At 38.7% G+C, this 21,356-nt stretch overlaps 1 protein-coding gene across 1 annotated transcript; it reads right to left on the bottom strand.

Annotated features, from left to right (window-relative positions):
* Positions 1-17,443: 17,443 nt before the first annotated feature.
* On the bottom strand, positions 17,444-18,437 carry LOC104092722 (protein SENESCENCE-ASSOCIATED GENE 21, mitochondrial). The gene is made up of 2 exons (XM_009598387.4): positions 18,188-18,437; positions 17,444-17,924 (listed from the first exon to the last, which is right to left on the bottom strand). The coding sequence occupies exons 1-2, from the start codon at positions 18,259-18,261 to the stop codon at positions 17,717-17,719; spliced, it is 282 nt and encodes a 93-aa protein (XP_009596682.1). The 5' UTR covers positions 18,262-18,437; the 3' UTR covers positions 17,444-17,716.
* Positions 18,438-21,356: the final 2,919 nt, after the last annotated feature.

The following is a 21,356-nucleotide window of genomic DNA, read 5'->3' as shown; positions in this document are numbered from 1 at the left end:
TAACACATATCGCCCGGTATGGACCAACTCGATGCGAGCGGGAATCCCAAATTTAGACCTAAGCTCTAATAAATCAGTCTCCTTTATCGCCAACTTGGAGATTTCGGGTTCAGCTTCAGGTGCCTTTGTAAAATCAGACATGACTTTCTCACCACAAGGAACTATCTCATCCACCGTAGGGAAGTTCTCATCCTCAAATGGCAGCGGAGACGCCCTCCGCGTGAGGAGGGAAAACCATCGCTAAAGGAGTCGGGTAACTTTCCTCGCCGGGACCAGAAGATACGCTAGACATAGTTCTAACGAAAGAGAAAGTATTCAAAAGGGATCACTAGAGCAAGGAAAGAAGATGCACAACAATGGAATAAGAAGAAGAAGACACAAGGTTTCGATGTGGGAAATCTGTAAAACATGAGTATGGATCTTCACATCCCTATTTATAAGAGCTCAAGCATCGAAACCGAGAAATTAGACCATCATTACTTAACATAACTATCGAAGCGATAGATCCAACCAACAAACGCACGTGAAACGATGCAATGCATCGGGAAAATGCACCATAAGGACGTATAAAGTCATGACATCACTTTGATCCAGGAACGATGTGACCCCAAGAGTTGCGGATCATGAAAGGACACATTTCCCGCTCATCCAATCATCTCGACCACGACGAATAGAATCCCCTCATCAATTCCGCCCGAGGCCAGCCTCAATAAGTGAAGGGACTAACTGTATAAATCAAAATCTGCCCTAGAATATTTAAGACAAGATAGTGCTAAAGGAAGAGTCTTCAAGCCATCACTAGTCGAGGTCAAGTAAGAATCAACGAGATTCGTGGCCGAGATATCAACGACGATCGATGTCGAGCACCATTGGCAAAGCTGTAGCGGCTAGATTTCGAAATAGGATATTAAATAGAATATTCTAGTGGATATTATCTTTACTTGTACTCTTAGAGTTTTGTTAAGGAAATGTTTGATATAAACAGAAAATGAGACAATGGTGGAAGGCATCTGATATTCATTTTGTAAGAACTCACTTTGACAAAAGATTCTCTCTCTCACTCAGTATAATACAAACATCATATTTTTTACCAAGATTCTTGTCTATATTATTCTATATTTTTCACCACATTCGAGGATAATTCGAATATTCAAGGATTTTCTAGTCACTCATCATTGTCAGGAGGAGTAGCACCTAGTTCCTCCCTTATTAGGTGAATCACTCCTTTTATTTACTTGAATGCCATTTATTATTGTTTGTTGCTATTTAATGCTCTATCATTGCTTACGTTCCCTAGAATGATTGCTACACACCATCATTATATCTCTATCAGATCTTTCCAATATTAATTACGCTTTTGGAACTCACATCTAGAAATATTATTGTTAACTAGATTTAACCCCTTAATACATAAATTTAATTATTTGAACCAAGAGTTATACTTTTTGGTCAAACACATGGTGTTATCCCAAAGTAACTCAACCAAGTTCAAGCTCATGTACATAAAGATGCTTCGGATCAACTAAACACCTATATCTTAGATGATAATGTGACAACGACTGGGGCTATCTTATTAAAAGATGATATTGGGACAACGCCTACAACTAAATGCCTATATAAAAAAAGATACACCGTAAATATTAACCTAGAATCTAAAAGAACCTTCACCATCTAAAAATTCCCCAAGGGAAAAGAAAATCCCTTTTCTTTGTTAGCTAAATACCACGCAAGATAGGTATCCTTAACATAAGTAGCATCAAAGTTGTCTTTCTTCACCAACCGACCACGATCCACTACGAAGCTTCCGAACTCTAGACTTCACTGTTCGATAACTCGGAACAAAAGCCTTTTCATTTGAATTATTTGATAAATTAACTTCTCCTATTTTGTATGACATTAAGTTCTTCCTTGAGCGTGATTTCAAAGCGTTATGACTTTACATATTGTTTACCCTCAAAATCGGATAACAATTGAATTTATACGTGGTTTTAAGGATATGTGATCTAACTTGATACAAAATGAAAAAACATATTAAGATTAAAATTAATGATAAAAAAAGTAAATACAAACCATACAAGTTGAACAATCTTGGCCTTAAAGGTTGATCACCCTTGAGTCAAAAATGGTACAATCTATGCCGGAATAGAGTAATGATATAATAACAATTAGAAATGATAGTTTATTGCTTTGGGATACGTGTTACCATGTACTTTACAAATAATCAAACCCTTTTTTATATAATAGAGGAATCATACTTTAAGTACAATTCTATAAAAGATAAAAAAATCTTATGATTTGCTTATTAATCGGTTTCATTGATACGTGTCGTGATTCCCGCCGTGATATACGACCGGTTATAGATATTTCGGCCTTCCGTTATTTTGATTAGATAATGTTTTCCCGAGCTAATTTATAGCCGGGGTCAGTTCCGGGGTTACAGACTCGATAATCTTGAAGACGCATGTTCCAACCTCATACTTAGGTTCGATGGAATCCAGGGTCGATCTTCAATCCATTATGTTTCATCCCCGGTATGTCATGCAATAGGTGAGCTCGGTTTCTAGTGTATACAGATAGTCCCCTCGATTTTTGGAGAGTAAATGTCGTGAAACGATATGAGTCTCAGATTCTCACTTCGATATATCATGACGTCAAATCCTCTTATTTTTCGGAGAGTAAATGATGAAAAACGATACGAGCTTCTGATTCTCGTTCTGATAAATCATGACGACGAATTCATGAAGTAAGTAATAAGAATAGTTGAAACGTCCCGTCAGTCCAGTCTTCGAGGCATTAAATGTGTGTCAGTTAATGGTCTGCAGCTTCAGGATATTAACTGTCGTTTGAAAAAACAGTAAATACCCTTTTCACCTATTCATTAGAACTTTTACATTCAAACATTTGCTCTTGAGTTTTAAGAAAACTTCATTACTCCCCTCTTCTGGTTTTCTGAAAGCTTAAGTTTAAAACTTTTTTCCTTCTGTTTTTCTGAAAGTTTTCATAAGTTATCCGCTAATTACACCTCCTCTTTTATCAGCACCTTCTTTTCTCCTCTATTTAGAAGCAATGGCAAAGACTTCAAAATTCGTTCCTTAAAAAGAAAACCCCTCTTCCTCGAGACCGTCTGAGAATGTTTCGCCTGCTGTCACTAAAGAACCGACACTAGAACCCCTTCTAAAATTGTTCGTCCCTACTAGGTGTCCGACTGGAGCCGATTTAAAGGTTGAGAAAACCTCCTCGGTACCAGGTCGGTGCGAATCGGTCTCGAGATACATATGCTCGATCACCGATAGTGTTCTCCACAAGGTCAAGGAGGACTGTAACTAGGTCGGTAATCACATAGTGGTTCCTACACCCCGAGGAGGCGATCACTACCCGCGTGGAAGGTTTTCTGAGCGTTTACACTTATCCCTTCACATTGGGCCCCTTGGAACCGGTCATCATCGCCTTTTGTAAGAGGTACGAAGTGACCCTCGGTCAGATCCATCCTTTGTTCTAGAGGATATTAATTCTCTTCCACTTCTTCGTGAGCAAGATTGAGGGGTGTCCCTTTACCATCGATTATCTCATGAGTTTGTACAGCCCCCGACTTTATCGAGGTGGAATGATTAAGCTGACTCACCGGGCCTCTAAAGCTCTATTTTCCAACATCGATGAAGATCGGGACCGAGGTTGGTTAGGTCGTTTTGTCCGAGTGAAGACCTCAGATATGATCCCAGCCGAGCATATGCTATTTTCTGAGAAATGGAATATGAAGCGTGAGTATAATATCATTTTTAAGACTTCGTTTGTTGCTATTTTCTTTTTCTCCTTTCTTATTTATATTTTGGGGTGGTGCAGCTGCTGCTCGAATGCCGGATGTAGTTCCTCGACTCAAGGAGTGGGTCGAGGGCATCGTGTCGCAAAAACCCTATTCCAAGCGTGCATGGCACAAACTTTCGAAGGGTCAGTGGGAAGCCCGTGCTCACGGTGAGATTTCTCTACTGAGTGAACTAACACTTAGTTTTATTAGCTACATTCGTTCTCACTTTTTCTTCCTTTGTAGGTCTTCCCAAAGATGTCGAAATGAGGGCCCCGTCCAGTGATGAAGACATCCGCCCTGAACCATTTGTTCCAAGGCAGGAAAAAGAGAAGAAAAGAAAAAGGGCACCGAGTTCTCAGAACGTGAAAAAGAAAAAACCAAAAAGGAGGCTGGTGCGCAAATCTAAGGAAAGTGCTAGCGCCCGGGAGGTCCCATCGGATTCGCTCAGTCCACTGAGGGACGAGACCGAAGATTAAGGAGAAGCCTCTGAACTGATGTCCCATGTGAGAAGCAGTATCGAGCTGTCTCAAACAGAGTAGCTGATGAGGAGGTAGTGACCGAGGTTTCCGAAACAGGGAAGGATGAGGCCATTTTGCCCCGAGCTGAGGAGGCCGACAAGGAGACCACGACCGATACTCCTCGGGCTGAGGGAAATGCCTCGAAGGATGCATCCGGGGTTATAGATCTTTCCGAGTCACCATCATTCACCGACTCTATGATAATCGAGGCCCAGATGCGGAAAGGACGCCCAAATGAGGGGCCTCAAGGGGTGGCAGATTCCTTCAACAACTTCTTCGATGGCTTAGATTCTATTGCCTCGGAGGATGTCACCGGGTAAGGAGACTTACCGGTACCAAAGAAGGTGCTGTCTTTGGGAGCCAGCGAATCTTATTTGAGTCCAAGATTAGTAGACCGGTTCCCAGCCCCGAGTGCAGATCCTGACCGGAAGCGGTCAACCATCATATCCATACCGGAGGATGCCCGGGTTCTCTCTGTCCCCATAGGGTTGCCAGCTATCTTCGATGTCTGGTGACCAAAAAGGATCAGTCCGAAATGAATGAGGTGGAGGCCCCATGTCTTTTCAACAAAGCTCAACAGGCGTTGAATCTAGTAACTTTGAATACCTTTTTATTATGTACTTAGATTAATTTGAAATCAATCGTAACATCCTTCTATGTGTTCGCAGGCCTCAGTGCTTCATCACGAAACCTTTCTCCGATAGAGTTAAACCAACACGAGGCTGAAACCTGGACGCTTATTAAAAAGAGGGATGCTAACAAGCTCCTTAGTGAGAAGCTCCTTAGTGGCTAGCAACCCGAACCTGCAGGTTCAAAAGAAACTTGACCAGATCGAGAAGCTCCATGCGGAGGTGGATACGGTAAAAGCTGAGGCCGAAGAATGGAAGAAAAACATGGACCGCCTGGCTTCGGAAAAGGAAATGGCCCGAGAACAACTAACTTCGACTGAGGTCCAGCTCCGGGCTGCAAAAGAAAAGGCCTTAGTACAGGCAAAAAATATCGAGGAGCTTTAGTCTCTACTGAGCTCGGGGATTTTCGGCCAAGAAAATCTGGCCAAGGAACTTGTGGTGGCCAAGTCGGAGATTGTTGTGGTTCAGGCCAAGGCAGATGAGAGGGTGGCCCAGTATAAGGCCGATGCCGAGGCGGCTCAGGATCAAGTGAGAAACTTGGTGGAGCATATCAAGTGGCAATCCCGAAGGGAGGCCCTTGAGGGAGCTCGAGCTTAGGGTTTTGACCTATTGGCCGAAATCGAGAATGCCAAGGTATCTGAAGCCAAGGCCAGGAAGATGGATTATCCTGAGGAGGAGGATTCCGAGGGATCTAAAGATTCGGACGAACCCGAAGATAGCGGGGTCCCCGAAGGTGATGACGCGGCCCCCGACGAAGATTAGGCCCCTTAGGCTTTTTAGATGTGTAAGGCCCCGTAAAATTTTGCAAAAGAAAATAATAATAATAATAATAATAATAATGTTTCGTGGTCCATTATGTAAGGCCAGTTTGGATGAAGTTTTGCGGTCGACTATGCGATTGCATAACTGTTCTGCGGTCCATTATGCGATCGCAGAACAGGTCTGCGGGCCGCATAGTGACCGCAGACACGGACAGTGTTTTTTGGTTGTTTGGTCACCGATTATGCAACCGATATGCGGTCCGCATATCGATTATGCCATCGCATATGCGATCGCAGACCTTGTTCCAGAGATTTATTTTTGGGGTTTTTTAACCCGACCCTATTCCGTTAAAACACACCCCATGGACCATTTTGAGCATATTTTCTGATATTTTTAGAGTGAGAGAGATGGTCCTAGAGGGAGTAGTGATCTTCATCAAATTGTTCTTCAATTCTCACTTAAATCTTGAGGATTATCAAGAGAGGAACCTAGGTCTTCTTCTTAAGAGGTAAGATTCTATCACCCAAACTCTTAATTTCAAAGTGTAACAAGATTGGGCTAATAAAAAGGGGATGGGAGTGCTTACCTTGCATGCATGTATCCTTGTAGTATGTGGGAAGATTGTGAGCTAATAATAGTAGAGAGTAGGTTGGGAAACGATGGAATCTTCCACCAAAGAGCCTTAAAATATTGATGCACACCTAGTATTTGATAGTATACTCAAATGAGCTAAAACCATGTTCATCTTCCTAATTTCGGTTCAATTTTGTTATATTGTTAAAATAGATTGAAGTTGCTAATATTCTGGAATATCTTAAAGTTTTAAGAAGCTCAATTGAGGTTTGTTGGCTAAACCCACTTCTTATTAGAATCGAATCTCACAGTGATCATGTAATTGGAGTAAGCCCTTGATCATTATAGAATTGGCGATTTCTAATGTATTTGTGTTGAAGGATGTAAGTTCAATATTTATTCTAAATGCTTCATCATGTTATATTGTCATTGAGGATGTGTTTAAAAATATGGAATATGTATTGGAAATGTTAAGACTTCATGTCAAGATCGAAATAAAGGTTGTTATGCCAAATTGTATGAAAAGCCTCTATGTGCCTAAGATTCCCAAATTGCTCATACGTGAATTTAATGTCTTGAATGGGGAGCCTTATTGATTTTGATAATGATATTGAATGTAAAAAAGGGTTCTGGAACTATGAAATACGGCCAAGTGCCAAGAATGACTTTGTAATCGTAATCACCAGTGTCAATGAATCGAAAGTACATGAAAGAAGCACGATGTGAGATGATTAACTAAAAAAGGTAATGTCTCAAATGAGATGGCCTAGCCGATCGGGCCGAGATCGGACTCCGTGTAAGAACACGGTGGTATTGTGAATGGAATTGTGGTAATGTCTAAAATGAAATAGCCTAGATGATCGGTCCGATATCGGACTCTGTGTAAGAACACAGTGGTATTGTGAATGAAACTGTGGTAATGTCTCAAATGATATGTCCTAGCCGATCGAGCCGTGATCGGACGTCATGCCGCACACCTGGTGGTATTATGTTGGAAAGTTATGATGAAATTATGGTAATATCTCAAATGAGGCTGCCTAGTCGATCGAGCCGAGATCGGACTCCTTGTAAGAGTACAAACGTATTGTGAATTATGGAATATGGGTACTAAAGGTCACCCAACCTAGTAATACGAAAATTGTCTTGAAAATGTATATGATCCTTAACTTGCTGTTTTACTATTATTTGAAGCCCTTATTGAATTCTTGATTGTTCCTCTTGTGTTATTATTCATTCTATTGAGTTGGTATTTAGCTATACATACTAGTGCTATTCGGCGGTACTAACGTCCTTTTTTTGCCGGAGGCGCTGCATCTTTAAATGGATGTACGTGGTTGCATAGCAGACAGTGCGAATCACAGATAGTGCTGTATCCTCTTCTCAGCGGACTCGGTGAGCCCTATTTCATTCCGGGGTCATGTATTGTACGTTTTGTTTATATTATGGTCACTTTTTGAGGTATAGCCGGGGCCTTATTGCCGGCACTATCTTTTGTATCTTTAGAGGCTCCGTAGACACTATATGGGTTGTATATGGATGTTGGGAATGTTAAACAAGTCATGTTGTGTTGATCACTTGTTCCTCTTGAACTTTAAGAAATGTGTATTTTGGGACTTAAAAGCGCAATGACTAATGAAATGATTTAGGATTGTATGAATGAGACTCCTACTGTATAATTAATGAAATCACGTCTTCTCTTGATCATGGGTTAATTGGGTAGGAACTATCTAACAGGCTTGCTCGGTCGGGTTCACTCGGTTGAGCACCGGTCGCGCTTCCCGAGGATGGAGCGTGACAAGATGTCTTTGTTTTTTGTATTTTTGTTGAGGTCGTTTGGTCTTTGTACAAATTCTCATCGGGATATTCGACCCTTGTAAAAGACATTTCTGATTTATGAATATAAGGCATTTTCCATCCAACAGCTTTCAAATTTTCTCTCTGCCTTGTTTATTTTTATTTGCAAAGATTTAAATGCCTTAGCATGTAATAGTTGGTTTTTGTTTAGAGACTCGAAGAAACCTTGCCGTCAACTCTATTTTGTTTTAAGGCATTGTGGGGGTTTGGTGTGACCAAAAGTTTTCTTTCCCCAAGCTGTCGAGGGTAGCCTTTAGAACTAGTTATGAAAACTTTTCATTTTTGAAGGCCTTGTTTTTGTTAATGATCTCGGACATCTCCAAGACGGGTTAATATGGCCGTAGCCTTTTAGTTTGGGTGTCGCCTAGTAGGCTTGCTTTCCCGAGTTATCCGGGCTTTACTAAGATAACAGTCCCCGAGTGGGGGCGGCCGTGGCCTTTGAAATTTGGGGTTGCCTTATAGGTCTTATGTTCCCGAGGTCTAATAGCTTGGACCGTCTAAGTTTGTTTTCGGACGGCAGTCCCCGAGTGATTGTTCGAACTCGGATTAAGGCGGCCCTTGGGCTCAAAATCTTTAGATAGGGAAATCCTCAATGAATGCAAGGAAAACTTTTAAAGGACAAGTGTTTGCAAGGAAATGACTTATGTTTATTCTTGTGCATAATAGTAATACATGTGTACATTCTTTGTCTCAGGGTTCGAGCAGTCTATGTGGGCATAGTTCATTCGACCATTTGGACCTTACATTGAATCCTATTGATCGAAACCCTTTAATCCTGAAGTCTCTTTCCATGCTAAAGTCGCTATCAGAAGGTAACTTCCCAAGTGTTCAGGGTTGATCGAAGAGAGACCTCGAACGTTGTTGTGATCATCGTCACCGGTTCATTACCGGCCTTCGATTCTAAGTTAGCACGATTTACTTGTTGCCTCATTAAAAACCTTACTGTAAAACCCATTTGGGACAAAATCGGTTCAAGGGAAAAAGAGTGCAACGCGTGCTTTCATACCTAAAATCTCGTATCGTCCCTTATTGGCTACCTGCAAGCGTTAGTTTAAAATGTAAATAGAAGAAAGAACGGGTCCGTGCCTTAGCAGTAATATCGCTTCAAGTGAATTATATTCTAGTAGTTCGGTAATTGGTCGTCGCTCATTGTTTCGAGTTTGTAGGATCCTTTTCCGGTGATCTCGATAATTTGGTACGGTCCTTCCCAGTTCAGTCCCAATTTCCCTTTGTTCGGGTTTCGGGTGTTCAGTGTGACCTTTCTTAGTATCAAGTCACCAGTATTTAAGTGTCGAAGGTTGGACTTTCGATTGTAATACCTTTCGATCCACTATTTTTGTGCGGCCAACCAAACAAGGGCGGCTTCACGCCTTTCATCTAATAACTCAAGGCTCGTACTCAAAGCCTCGACATTTGATTCCTTTGTTGTATATCAGAATCTGATACTTGGTTCTCCGACCTCGACCGATATCAAAGCTTCGGCACCATAAACCAAAGAGAACGGGGTAGCTCCGGTGCTGGACTTCGAGGTCATACGATATGCCCACAGGACTTCGGGTAGTACTTTCTTCCATCTTCCTTTGGCATCGGTTAACCTCTTTTTGATGTTTTGGAGTATGGTTTTGTTGGTAGATTCAGCTTGTCAATTCCCACTAGGGTGATATGGTGTCGACAAGATCCTTTGATCTTGTGATCTTCGAGGAATTTGGTTACTTTTGCTTCCGATGAATTGCTTCCCATTATTGCATACGATCTCGGCTGGCATTTTGAATCGACATATGATGTGATCCCAAATGAAATCGATGACCTCCTTTTCCCTAACCTTCTCATATGCCTGGGATTTGACCTACTTAGAAAAATAATCAATCATAAATAATATAAATTGAGCCTTACTCGGTGCCCACGGAAGGGGGGGCAACGATGTCCATTCCTCACTTCATGAACGGACATGGTGATAAAACCGAGTGGAGCGCCTCCTCGAGTTTATGGATTTGGCATTCATCACATTTTTTAACGAACTCATTTGCTTATTTCCCCATGTCGATCCAAGTAATAACTGACTCTGATTATTTTTCGAACCAGCGATTCGGCACTCGAATGATTTCCACAGGTATCTTCGTGGATTTCCCTCAAAACATACTCAATGTTGCCCGGACCTAGACATATTGCATGTGGTCCATCAAATGTTCTTCTGAACAAGGTTCCATCTTCAAACAGGCTAAATCGGGTCGCCTTTCTACGCAAGGCCATTGATTCTTTTGGATCCGAGGGCAGTTTACCAAATCTGAGATATTCCACGTACGTATTCCTCCAATCCCAAGTTAGGCTCGTCGAGTTGATCTCGGCGTGGCCTTCTTCCACCACCGATCTCATAAGCTATACGACTTCTCCCAAGTTGAACTCGTCGTTTTTAACCGATGACCCCAAGTTAGCGAGGGCATCGGCCTTGCTGTTTTGATCCCGAGGTATGTGTTGCTAAGTCCATTCTTTGAATCGATGTAATGTTACATGTAATTTTTCCAAGTATCTTTGCATTCATTCCTCTCTGACCTCGAATGTTCCATTCGGATTGTAGAGGTCGAGGACATATGGTATCTTTGATGTGCCCGATAGCTGATACAATGGCGGAAGCATCAACATTAAAGTTATATTCTGATAGCCTCGATGCGTCTTTGGACCTATCAAAGCCATTTTTGGTCATAAGTCCCCGGATGCTTTGATCTCGGTCATTTCTCCTTTCATTTCTCGTGGAGTTTTGCCCGAATCCGATGTTTCTCCGATCTTCGTTATACGGCTGATACCGATCCCTGTTTGGCCTCAGTTCGCGATCGATATCTCTCTTCACTCTGTCGAAGGATCTGACAGGATAGACATTCCCCGAAGGGGCCCTCATTTGATCATCTTCGACTCTGATTTTCGATTGATACAGGTTATGCACGTCGACCCATGTAACAGCCGGGTATTCTATTAAGTTTTGCTTCAGCTGCTGTGAAGCCACCGAGCTCCGAATATTAAGTCCTTGAGTGAAAGCTTGAATAGCTCAATCATCAGCGACCGGCGGCAGATCCATTCGTTCAATTTGAAACCGGGACACAAACTCTCTGAGCGTCTTGTTATCCTGCTGTTTGACTTTGAAAAGGTCTGATTTCCTAGTCTCGACCTTGATGGCACCTGCCTGTGCCTTTACGAAAGAATATGCAAGCATAGCAAATGCGTCAATAGAATTAGGAGGTAAATTATGATACCATATCATAGCTCTCTTCGACAGTGTCTCCCTAAATATTTTCAACAGAACATACTCGATCTCATCGTCCTCTAGGTCGTTCCCTTTGATAGCACATGTATACGAGGTTACATGCTCGTTTGGGTCGGTCGTTCCATTATACTTGCATATTTCGGGCATACGGAATTTCTAGGGGATCGGCTTCGGAGCCGAGCTCAGTGGAAAAGGCTTTTGCACGAACTTCCTGGAATCCAGGCCCTTCAATATCGGAGGTGCTCCTTGGATTTGGTCTACCCTCGAATTTTAGTTTTTCACCTTTTTGTTGTTAGCCCCGATCTTCTTCTCCCTGATTCTTTCTGTTTTATCAGCTCATTGAGCATCTTTATAATATCGGGGTTAGCCCCCGATTTATGTTCGTTTGACCTTTCTACGAATGGTTTATCCCTGCGGGTGACTTCCCGAGGAAGATCGGGCTCAACCCTGCTTGGTGCACGACTTTGATTCTGTAACTAAGCTATCGCCGTATGTTGAGCCTGCAACATTTCGAAGATCACTCGTACGCTGATCCTGTCTCCTTCAATGTTTTTTGTGTTTCGAGCTGCCGATCGGGCTCCACCACGAACGTTATTTTCGGGGTCGGTAAGCAAGTTTGCATCGATAGCCACATGCGAATTAGCGTCAATCGGATCTACAATCAGAATTCCAGCGGGATCAGCAGGCGGTACCTCGTTACCGGGCATTATGTTCTTATTTTCACCTTGGTGATCAGAATCGTTGTCAACATGCAAAGGTGTTGATTGAGAGTTTGACATTTTTGTATTTTAGCCTAGAATCAAAGACACTTCAAAGAGCAAGTGTAAAGCAGTGTGTGTTATGGAGATTTGTATCAAATAACCACTATTAGTCTTAGCCCCACAGTGGGCGCCAAACTATTTACCCTCAAAATCGGATAACCATTGAATTTATACATAGTTTTAAGGATATGTGATCTAACTTGATACAAAATAAGAAAGCAGATTAAGATTGAAATTAATGATAATAAAAGTAAATGCAAACCACACAAGTTGAACAATCTTGGCCTTAAAGGTTGATCACCCTTGAGTCAAAAATGCTACAATCGATGTCGAAACATAGTAATGATATAATAACAGCTAAAAATGATAGTTTATTGCTTTGGGATGCGTGTTATCATGTACTTTACAAATATTAAACCCTCTTTATATAGTAGAGGAATCCTACTTTAGGTACAATTCTATATAAGGTAAACAAATCTCATGATTTACTAATTAATCGATTTCATTGATACGTGTCGTGATTCCCGCCGTAATATCCGACCGGTTACGGATATTTCGGTCTTCCGTTATTTTGAATAGATAATATATTCTCAGCTAATTTGGAGTCGGGGTCAGTTCCGACGTTACGGACTCGATAATCTTGAAGACGCATGTTCCAACCTCGTGCTTAGGTTCGATGGAATCCAGGGTCGATCTTCAATCCATTATGTTTCATCCCCTGTCTGTCATGCAATAGGCGAGCTCAGTTTCAACCGTATACACGTATTTTAAGTATTTTAATTTTATTTAATAAATGTGAGTGGTCAAACTCTAATAGTTACATCGAAGTGTTACTCCATATATTTTAATCGTATGGTAACAAATGTTGCCATCCATTCTCCTTTTTCTAGAAGGAAGAATTACAACAATTATGTCACAATATTCTCCAAGCTGCTAGAGTCGACTTTAGGAATTCACTTTTTTCAATATTCAAAAACTTAAAAGTTCTCTAATACTAGTACTCTATTACCTCTTCTAAACAAACTGAAAAGACTTTGGGTCATTTGGTATGATGTATTAGAAAAAATAGTGCATTAACTTTTGGTATTACTAATTTCTTAGTTGGTACACTTTGTCAACCTATATATTACTAATGCAAGTATTAGTTATACAGCCTATTTGGTATTATCGTATGTTAACTAATACATAACAAACCATGGTATTGGCAATACCATAACTATTAATACATGCATTAACATAGTTAAAAATAAAATTATCCTTAAACTCTCGTAAAGCTAAAGAATATGGAGAACATTTTTGTAAGCAACTAATTTTCTTAAAAATTATGCAATGCATTTTAATTTTTAATATACCACACCAAACAGTAGATAAAAAATAATCTTTGCATAACTAATACTTGCATTACTAATCTCTACATTACTAATATACCTTATTCAACACTATTTTTATAAACCCTACCAAATAACCCTTTAGAAATACCGAGCCCTGTGGTAACAAGAAAGACTTTAGTACTTTAAAGTAGGGCTGGCAAGCGGGCCGGTCCCGGGCCTAAACGGGCCAAGTGGGCCGGTCCAAACGGTCCCGGCCCCAGGCCGGTCCCAAATTAAACGGACCAAACGGGCCCGGGCCAAACGGGTTTTTTGTAGGGACCGGCCCGGGACCATGACCGTTTGGTCCCGGTCCGCGGGCTAAGTGGGCCCAACATATTTTTTTTAAATAAAAAAAATTAAATAGATATTAGAGACAAAAGGATATTAAAAAAAAATATCTAAGACAATGCTTTGTAAATTTTATTATAGAATTGTGACCTAAATTTTAATATTTAATATTTAATATCGAATATATATAGTATATAAGATGTATATATAGTATATCGATATAAGTTATATATACATCTTATATACTATATATAAGATGTATATATAGTATAGTATATATATATATATATATATATATATATATATATATATATATATATATATATATATATATATATATATATATATATAAGTAATAAGCTATATTCGATAAGCTATATATATATATATAAGTAATAAGTTATATATACATCTTATATAAGATATATATATATATAGTATAGTATAGTATAGTATATATATTAAATGTATAATATATATATATATATATATATATATAGTAGAAAATTAGAGAGAGATTGTGATAGATTGATGATTTTGTAAAAAAAAATGAAAGAATGATGGGGTATTTATAGTTGAAAATAGGGAAAAAGTGTAATTATAAAAAGTTTGGTATTAAAACAAAGTTGAGAGAGGGGGATAAATGGCTATTTTATAAATAGCAACGGCTATTTTTGACAGCCCAACAGCTATATTAAAAAAAAAATCTTCTTTTAAAAAAAAATAACTGTTGGGACCGCTTGACCCGTTAAGGGACCGGACCGATCCCGGGCTCTAGCGGGCTAAACAGTCCCGGATCTGACGGGTCCAAATCATAGGATCGATCCAAGCCCATTAAAATCGGATCAAACGATTCTGGCCCGTTTAACCCGCAATCCCGGACCTAGACCGGCCCACTTGTCGCACTTACTTTAAAGCTTGAAAGGAGTACCTAAACTCACAAAAAGAACCCAACTGTCAAACGCCTCTGCTCCTCAAATGTAACTCTCCAACTACCACTATCTCGTATCCTTAAACGACATCCTCTTCTTCGTCAAAGTAATTATTTCAGATATCAGACGCACTCGAGATAGCTTATAACTAACCCCTAATATGCCTTCTTCATTATTTCATTGCTTATGCATTTTCTTCTTGGTCCTCTTTTCAGCGGCAGTGGGCAGCGACGATTTGCCAACAGCATATGAAATTCTGGAGGAATACGACTTTCCGGTGGGTATACTCCCGACGGGCGTGACTAGCTACGAATTCGACAACAGCACCGGCAAGTTCGCCGTATACTTCAACAAGACATGCAGTTTCGAAATCGAGAGCTACAGCCTCCAGTACAAGTCCAAATTAACTGGAACACTTTCTGAGGATAAGCTCAGCAACTTGAGTGGCGTTCAGGTGAAGCTTCTTTTCTTCTGGGTCAACATTGGGGAAGTCGCTCGTGTAGATGACGAGCTTGATTTTACCGTTGGGATTATTTCAGCTGACTTTCCCATTGATAACTTCTATGAGTCTCCCCAGTGTGGATGTGGGTTTGACTGTGTGAATTCAGGAGGAAAAAGTATCCGCAAGTTCACTTCTTCCTCTTAAATTAATTAGTAATCCCTTTCTACTGTATTGTTTATTGCTGTTGTTCAGTTTAATCTTTGTTAGCTCAGATGGCACAATGACTATAAGCTAGCTTCCTTCTTGCTGTAATAAAGGTTAAAATTGAAGTTGAATATACAATTCCAAGCACAAAAATTCTCGGAGCTTAAGTTATAGGAGTAGTATATATTATTAGTGAAAAAATATCTTTGTACTATCAAGTCCAAAGTATATATACATGGAACCCTTCTTAAAATGCAAGATTTATAATTTTGAAAAAAAAAAAAAAAGGAAGACAAATTATCTGTCACAATATATATGTAAAGATGACTGACGATGTACATAATATAAAAAATTCCCTTTCCTGTATCTACATATCTTTAGCAGGGCATCCTCTATTTAAGATCTCAATTTAGTTACTATATGGAAGCGAAAAGAGTGCAGTCCCATTTCTCTGCGACGTACTTTATATGTTCGACCAGCCAACAAGTCCATTAATTTTTCACAAATGAAGTTTGGAAAAGGTAAGATGTACGCAATTTTATCCCTATGCTGGAAGGACAGAGAAGTTATTTTCGATATACTCTTCGATCAACTGGATGTTTGACCAGCCAAAAATGAATTAATCCTCCTCCGTTTGAATTTTGCCTAAGTACAGTTGGATCCGTCTGTTTTTAGGTTAAAAGTGTAGCGTTAGCCAAAATATTGGATCCAGTATAACCCACTTAAACAGCTTGTTCGAAACTTCTAAAATCTGCTAATTTGATAAGTGTTTTTCAAAAGTGTTTTTCAAAAAAGTATTTTTTGGTGAGAATCAGTTTGTGTTTGGTTAATTAATTTAAAAAGCAGTTGTGAGCATTAATTAGTGTTTGGCCAAGCTTTTAAAAACTATTTCTAAGTGTATTTTTCTCAAAAATATTTCTTAGAAAAGTACTTTTGAAAAGAAGTTACATTTTAATGCTTCTGCTTCTCCTTAAAAGCACTTTTTTTTCTTTTAAAAGTTTGGCCAAACACCTCAATTTTTGGCCAAAAACAACACTTCTGCCCAAAAAAAAAAAAATTGTCAAACAGGTTATAATTCCTCTTCCTTTTCATTTTCAATTATTACTCGTCCAAATACGCTCGTGCAGTTCTCTCCACGAGAAATGCTTTTCATCATTCTTCACTAATTCTTTCTGGCACCAAACGAGGACCAATTTCAAAGTTTCAGACCTTGTGGTTGACATATAATTGGACCAACATTAGACCAAGAGAATACTTCCTTGTTCCCTACAGCCTTCACCTTTAAGCAACAGTAACACTCCAGCCGTTTGCTTTTCATAAAAGTGCTCCAATTCCATTGTCACAGCCTTAATTAATTAGATTAATAGGTATACAATAATATATAGCATCACCGCCCTTATCTAGCATTTTCTGAAGTTGAAGATGAAGCCATCCGCCATAAAATAAGTGGAATTAGAATAGCAGTAGCCAAAGATTTAAGTTTAGACGAATGCTCGCGTTATGCTTGATCTTTTTAATTCTTTTTCTTTTTTCTATGCATTTACCAGTTACCAGCTCTAACACTAAAAAATACTATAATATTACTTTCATTTATATTAAGGGCCGTTTGGCCATATAAAATTATACTTTTTTTGAAATTTTTTCGTTTTTTCCCTTAAATCAGTGTTTGACCATGAAAATTTCAAATTCCGAAGTTTTAAATTTTTTAAAAACTCCAAAAAGATATTTTTCAAATTTTTCATTTCAAATCACTCAGTAAAATTCAAAAATAGTTCCAAATACTATTTTTATCCAAACACTAATTCTAAATTTAAAATATCATTTTTATTTACATGTACAATTCTTATGTACAAACGCCCACCAATTCTTCATATGTTTTTTTTCCTTTTTCTTTTTGTTGTTCTTTCCTTCTAGCAACCGACTTTCCTGGGCGCGGAGAATAAGGAAAGACATGAAAATGGAATTAGGACGAGATCAGGGTGGAAAATAGTCGGAATCAGAGAGATAATACTCAAGTATATTCCACAAATTAGACAGTACAGGAACCAAAGATACCACAAATTTAACTTTATTAAAATGCCAAAAGGATGATCCATAGATAAACAAGAACACACAGATGCCTGACAGGATACAACATTAATTCAGTTATAACAACAGGAAGCATTGACGAGCTAGAACGCTCCGTATTTTCTAACAAAAGCAGTAACTCATAATATCTCTCGTTCGATCAAATGGTTAGATCGGATGCGTTATGGGACGAGGTATATAGTAACCAAAACCCCAGATTCAATACAGAGTATTAATTTGATCCATACCATGTCCCATTCAGTGCTGTCTAGGTTTATGCTTCAAGAGCATCTGGCGGAGCTCAGCTGCGTCAATCTCTTTAGCATGACTTTCTGGCCTGTAGTAACCAGTTACTGGGTCTGGCACCCATGATGTTGTCCTCTTGCTTGATTCTTCCCCACCTTTCTTCATCATAATATTAATAACCCCTGATCCTCTCACTCCAGCTGATGACGCATACCCACGCCTGGACAACATTTTATTCATATACACATTAAGTGAAAAATAATTCATGGCCAAACGGGCTAACATAAACATTAAACGTAGTTAAGCCTGAACGGAGTGAAATATATAGTGTACAGACATAAAATAAACCTGACTAGAGTAATATACTAGGAATAGTTAAAGAAAATTCAACGACCTCAACTATATAATTGAGTTTCTTTTTGAACAAAGGGGAAGATGTTAGACGTTTCCGAACAAAAGGTGGAAAAGTATGGTTATATTTACCTGCTAACAAAGGAAGAAACAGTATCAACGACGAAAGCAGATATGAGTTTGGAGTTAGAGAAAGAGCGAGCCATTTTGCTTGGAGTTGAAGCGAAAGAATTTCAAGGGAACGCTGCAGCGGAAGCTATTTATTTATAAAACTTCCACGGCTGCGAACTGAAACACTTCGCTTCAACTACAATAGTTGGGAGCAGATACATGGGAAGGGTAAGTGAGATGTATATATAGACATGGAGGAGGAGGACTGAGCGGAAGGAAAACAGAGCACCCACTACCACTTAAGGGGGGGAGGGGTATAAGTGGGTCCACGTGATAGGTCGGCCTCTAGTCCGACGCAAAGGTCCTCTCATTGAATGACACCTGGTCGATGCCACTAAGAGCCAATTTCACGTATAATAAATATCAGTGGGAGACAATCAAGGCTACAACAATAATACTCTTAATTATAAAAGTAGCCTGAAATTCAATTTAGATCCTTTATTTGCTCGACAATTAAGTGTACAGGAAGTTTACGTCTGATATCGGTTAAAAATTAAAATGATTATTTTAAATGTACTAAAAAGCAAACATCTGAAATTACATTTTCTTTCAATCCAAGAATCAATTAATCATATATGTGTATCATGTTAACTAGAATCAGTTATGTACGATTTTGTTTAAATTAGACTTTAAGATATTAGTCTAATTATACTTTGATAAAATGTCTGACCAGCTATCTAAAAGGTTAAGTTGGTATCCATCACATCTTTTTATTTATTTAATTATATTTACGGACTTGATTCTTTTTTATGAGGTAAGCACGTGAAAATTCTTTTTGATATTGAATGGCGGTGAGACTCGAACGCAAGATATTTGCCTTCTCTGATACTATGATAAAATGTATGACGATCTCATTTAAAAGCTAACTGTTTGAGAGAGTACACTTTTATTTATTTAATTATATTTTCAAAACTCTTTACTTAGTTATATGAACAAATTCAAACATGAGATTAAATTTAAATCCAAAAATTAACTACAAAAGCTAGAAGCAATCCTTAAAAAAGAGAGCAAAATATAAAATTGGCCGATTTGATGAAATTAATTACATTTGCTAATCAAAATTATTCTTATTGTACCGAGGGTCTATCGGAAACAGCATTTATACTCCTCCGGAGTAGGGATAAGGTGTGCTTACACGCTATCTTCATTCCTCACCAGACCCATTTGTGAGATTTCACTGAACTGATGTTGTTGTTCGCTAGCCAAAATTATATATATATATATATAATTTTATATTTTTTAAAAAAATATTTAGTCAAAAAAAAAATCTAAGTCTTGGAGACAGTGCAAGAGATTGAGCGAAGGAATTTGCTTTGCAGTTGAATCAATCAGCATAAGTGGACACGTGAATCTGCAACCATACGTCAGAGGTCCTACAAAAGCTGACCAGTTGATGCGGCGACTTTTCCCTAATTTTACAGGTTCTTGAAGTTTTCTCGTGGTCTTCTCTTTTTGTCTTGTTTAATTACTAATTATTTTTTGTTTCAAAAAGAAATACTCCGGAAAGAAATTAGGAGTAAGATGTCCAAACTTTTAAAAAAATTTAAATTAGTTTACATAATTAAAAGTACATAAAATATAGTATTTGTGTAAATTATGTTTTCTTGCAATTAAATACTATATGAAAAAATATTTCATTCTTAAAGTATTACTAGGCCAGGTGTTGGTCCAGCTGGTTGCTAGATGCCATAAAAATTCGATACGTCTTCTTGGCTTTCTTGCTTTCAGGCATCTTCTTTATCGATTCGATTACAGGGTGCTCCTACTACGATTACTGAATAACTTAACAATTTAGTCATATAAATTACTCCTTTTAATCTTTTTCGTATAGTTTTAATATTTTGAATAAAACCATTACTCCTAGTATTAAATTAAAAAATATATACTACTCCAATGTTTGTGATTAGTAACGAGCTTTGAATACATTTGTATGTTATTACTATCAAGTTTATGACACCACAGTCATAATGACAATCACATCTCCTTTTCCCCTCAATACCGTCATTAAAAAGGAAAGTAATTTCTTTAGATAAAAACTATGCGAATAAGGCAGATAACAGACAAACAAATATTGAAGTGATAAGATAACTCATTATTGAAGGTATCTTAAAGTATATTTATTGAGAATCTGTATAATTGTCTAGTGTATCCCTTCAATAATGTGTCAGAGAATTTAGGGTCCATAACGTGAAGGAAGGAAAACATTTGTTAGTTGCAGCTTAGAATAACAAAGCAAGAAGGTAGGCAGCAGCTATAGGATATTGCATGTTGTTGGTCCCTTGCTATGCAAAAGGCCAGCATATACATGTTTACTTGTGATTCTGTATCTACATCAATTTAATCAATTCTTCCCACCAATTAATTATTCATGAATAAAGTCTGTAGATAAGTATCAGTTGTAAACATTGAAATATGTCAAATGTAAATACATTTTCTTTTTAATAGATTAAATGGTTGGCTTTGGCTCTTTTATGCTACCAAGAGACAACACACTTTCATGCTCAAGATACCCTCTGCTCCATCTCCATTCATCCTTATCATCTCTTTCGGCTACTAGTATATAAAAGGACTCTTTGTAAAAGAAAGTTTCAAAGTTTGATTACCATAATAATTTTCTAATACTTTATGTCTTCCTCTTATAAATGGCACAAGTATACGTCAACTATGATCAATCTGACATTTTATGGAAAGGTAGATTAAATTGTTGTAGTTTTAATCGACTTTTATTTCTTTTATATTTACATATGATTCATACAGCTTATGAGCAATTCAAAAGGCGACCCCATCTTTATGTATTTTTCAGGGCTATTAAATACGACCCAAGGAATCATAGTCATCGCCCCGTCATGACCGTTCCTCGTATTTTTGCGTTTTACGGCCAAAATACTAGAATTCCGATCGATTCCCATATTTTGGTATTCTATAGCCCACGCCTTCCGAGTGGGTCCGGGCCCCCCGGACCCCGATCGCCTAAAATTTTTCCGGGCTATTAAATACGAACCAAGGAACCATAGTCACCGCCCCTCCATAACCGTTCCTCTTTTTTTGCATTTTACGGCCAAAAACTAGAATTTCGCACGATTCCCATTTTTTCGTGTGCTAGCCCACGGCTTCCGAGTGGTCCCGGGCC

Source organism: Nicotiana tomentosiformis, chromosome 6 (genome assembly GCF_000390325.3).
Source record: "Nicotiana tomentosiformis chromosome 6, ASM39032v3, whole genome shotgun sequence".
NCBI lineage: Eukaryota > Viridiplantae > Streptophyta > Magnoliopsida > Solanales > Solanaceae > Nicotiana > Nicotiana tomentosiformis.
The sequence above is the reverse complement of the archived record's forward strand: the minus strand, read 5'-3'. Positions and strand labels throughout refer to the sequence as shown.

Bases quoted from the DNA above. Each gene is read 5' to 3' on its own strand.
- LOC104092722 (XM_009598387.4), bottom strand. From the start codon at position 18,261: ATGGCTCGCTCTTTCTCTAACTCCAAACTCATATCTGCTTTCGTCGTT. The intron at 17,925-18,187 runs GTAAATATAACC...AATGTTGTCCAG, and splicing joins GTTTCTTCCTTTGTTAGCAG to GCGTGGGTATGCGTCATCAG.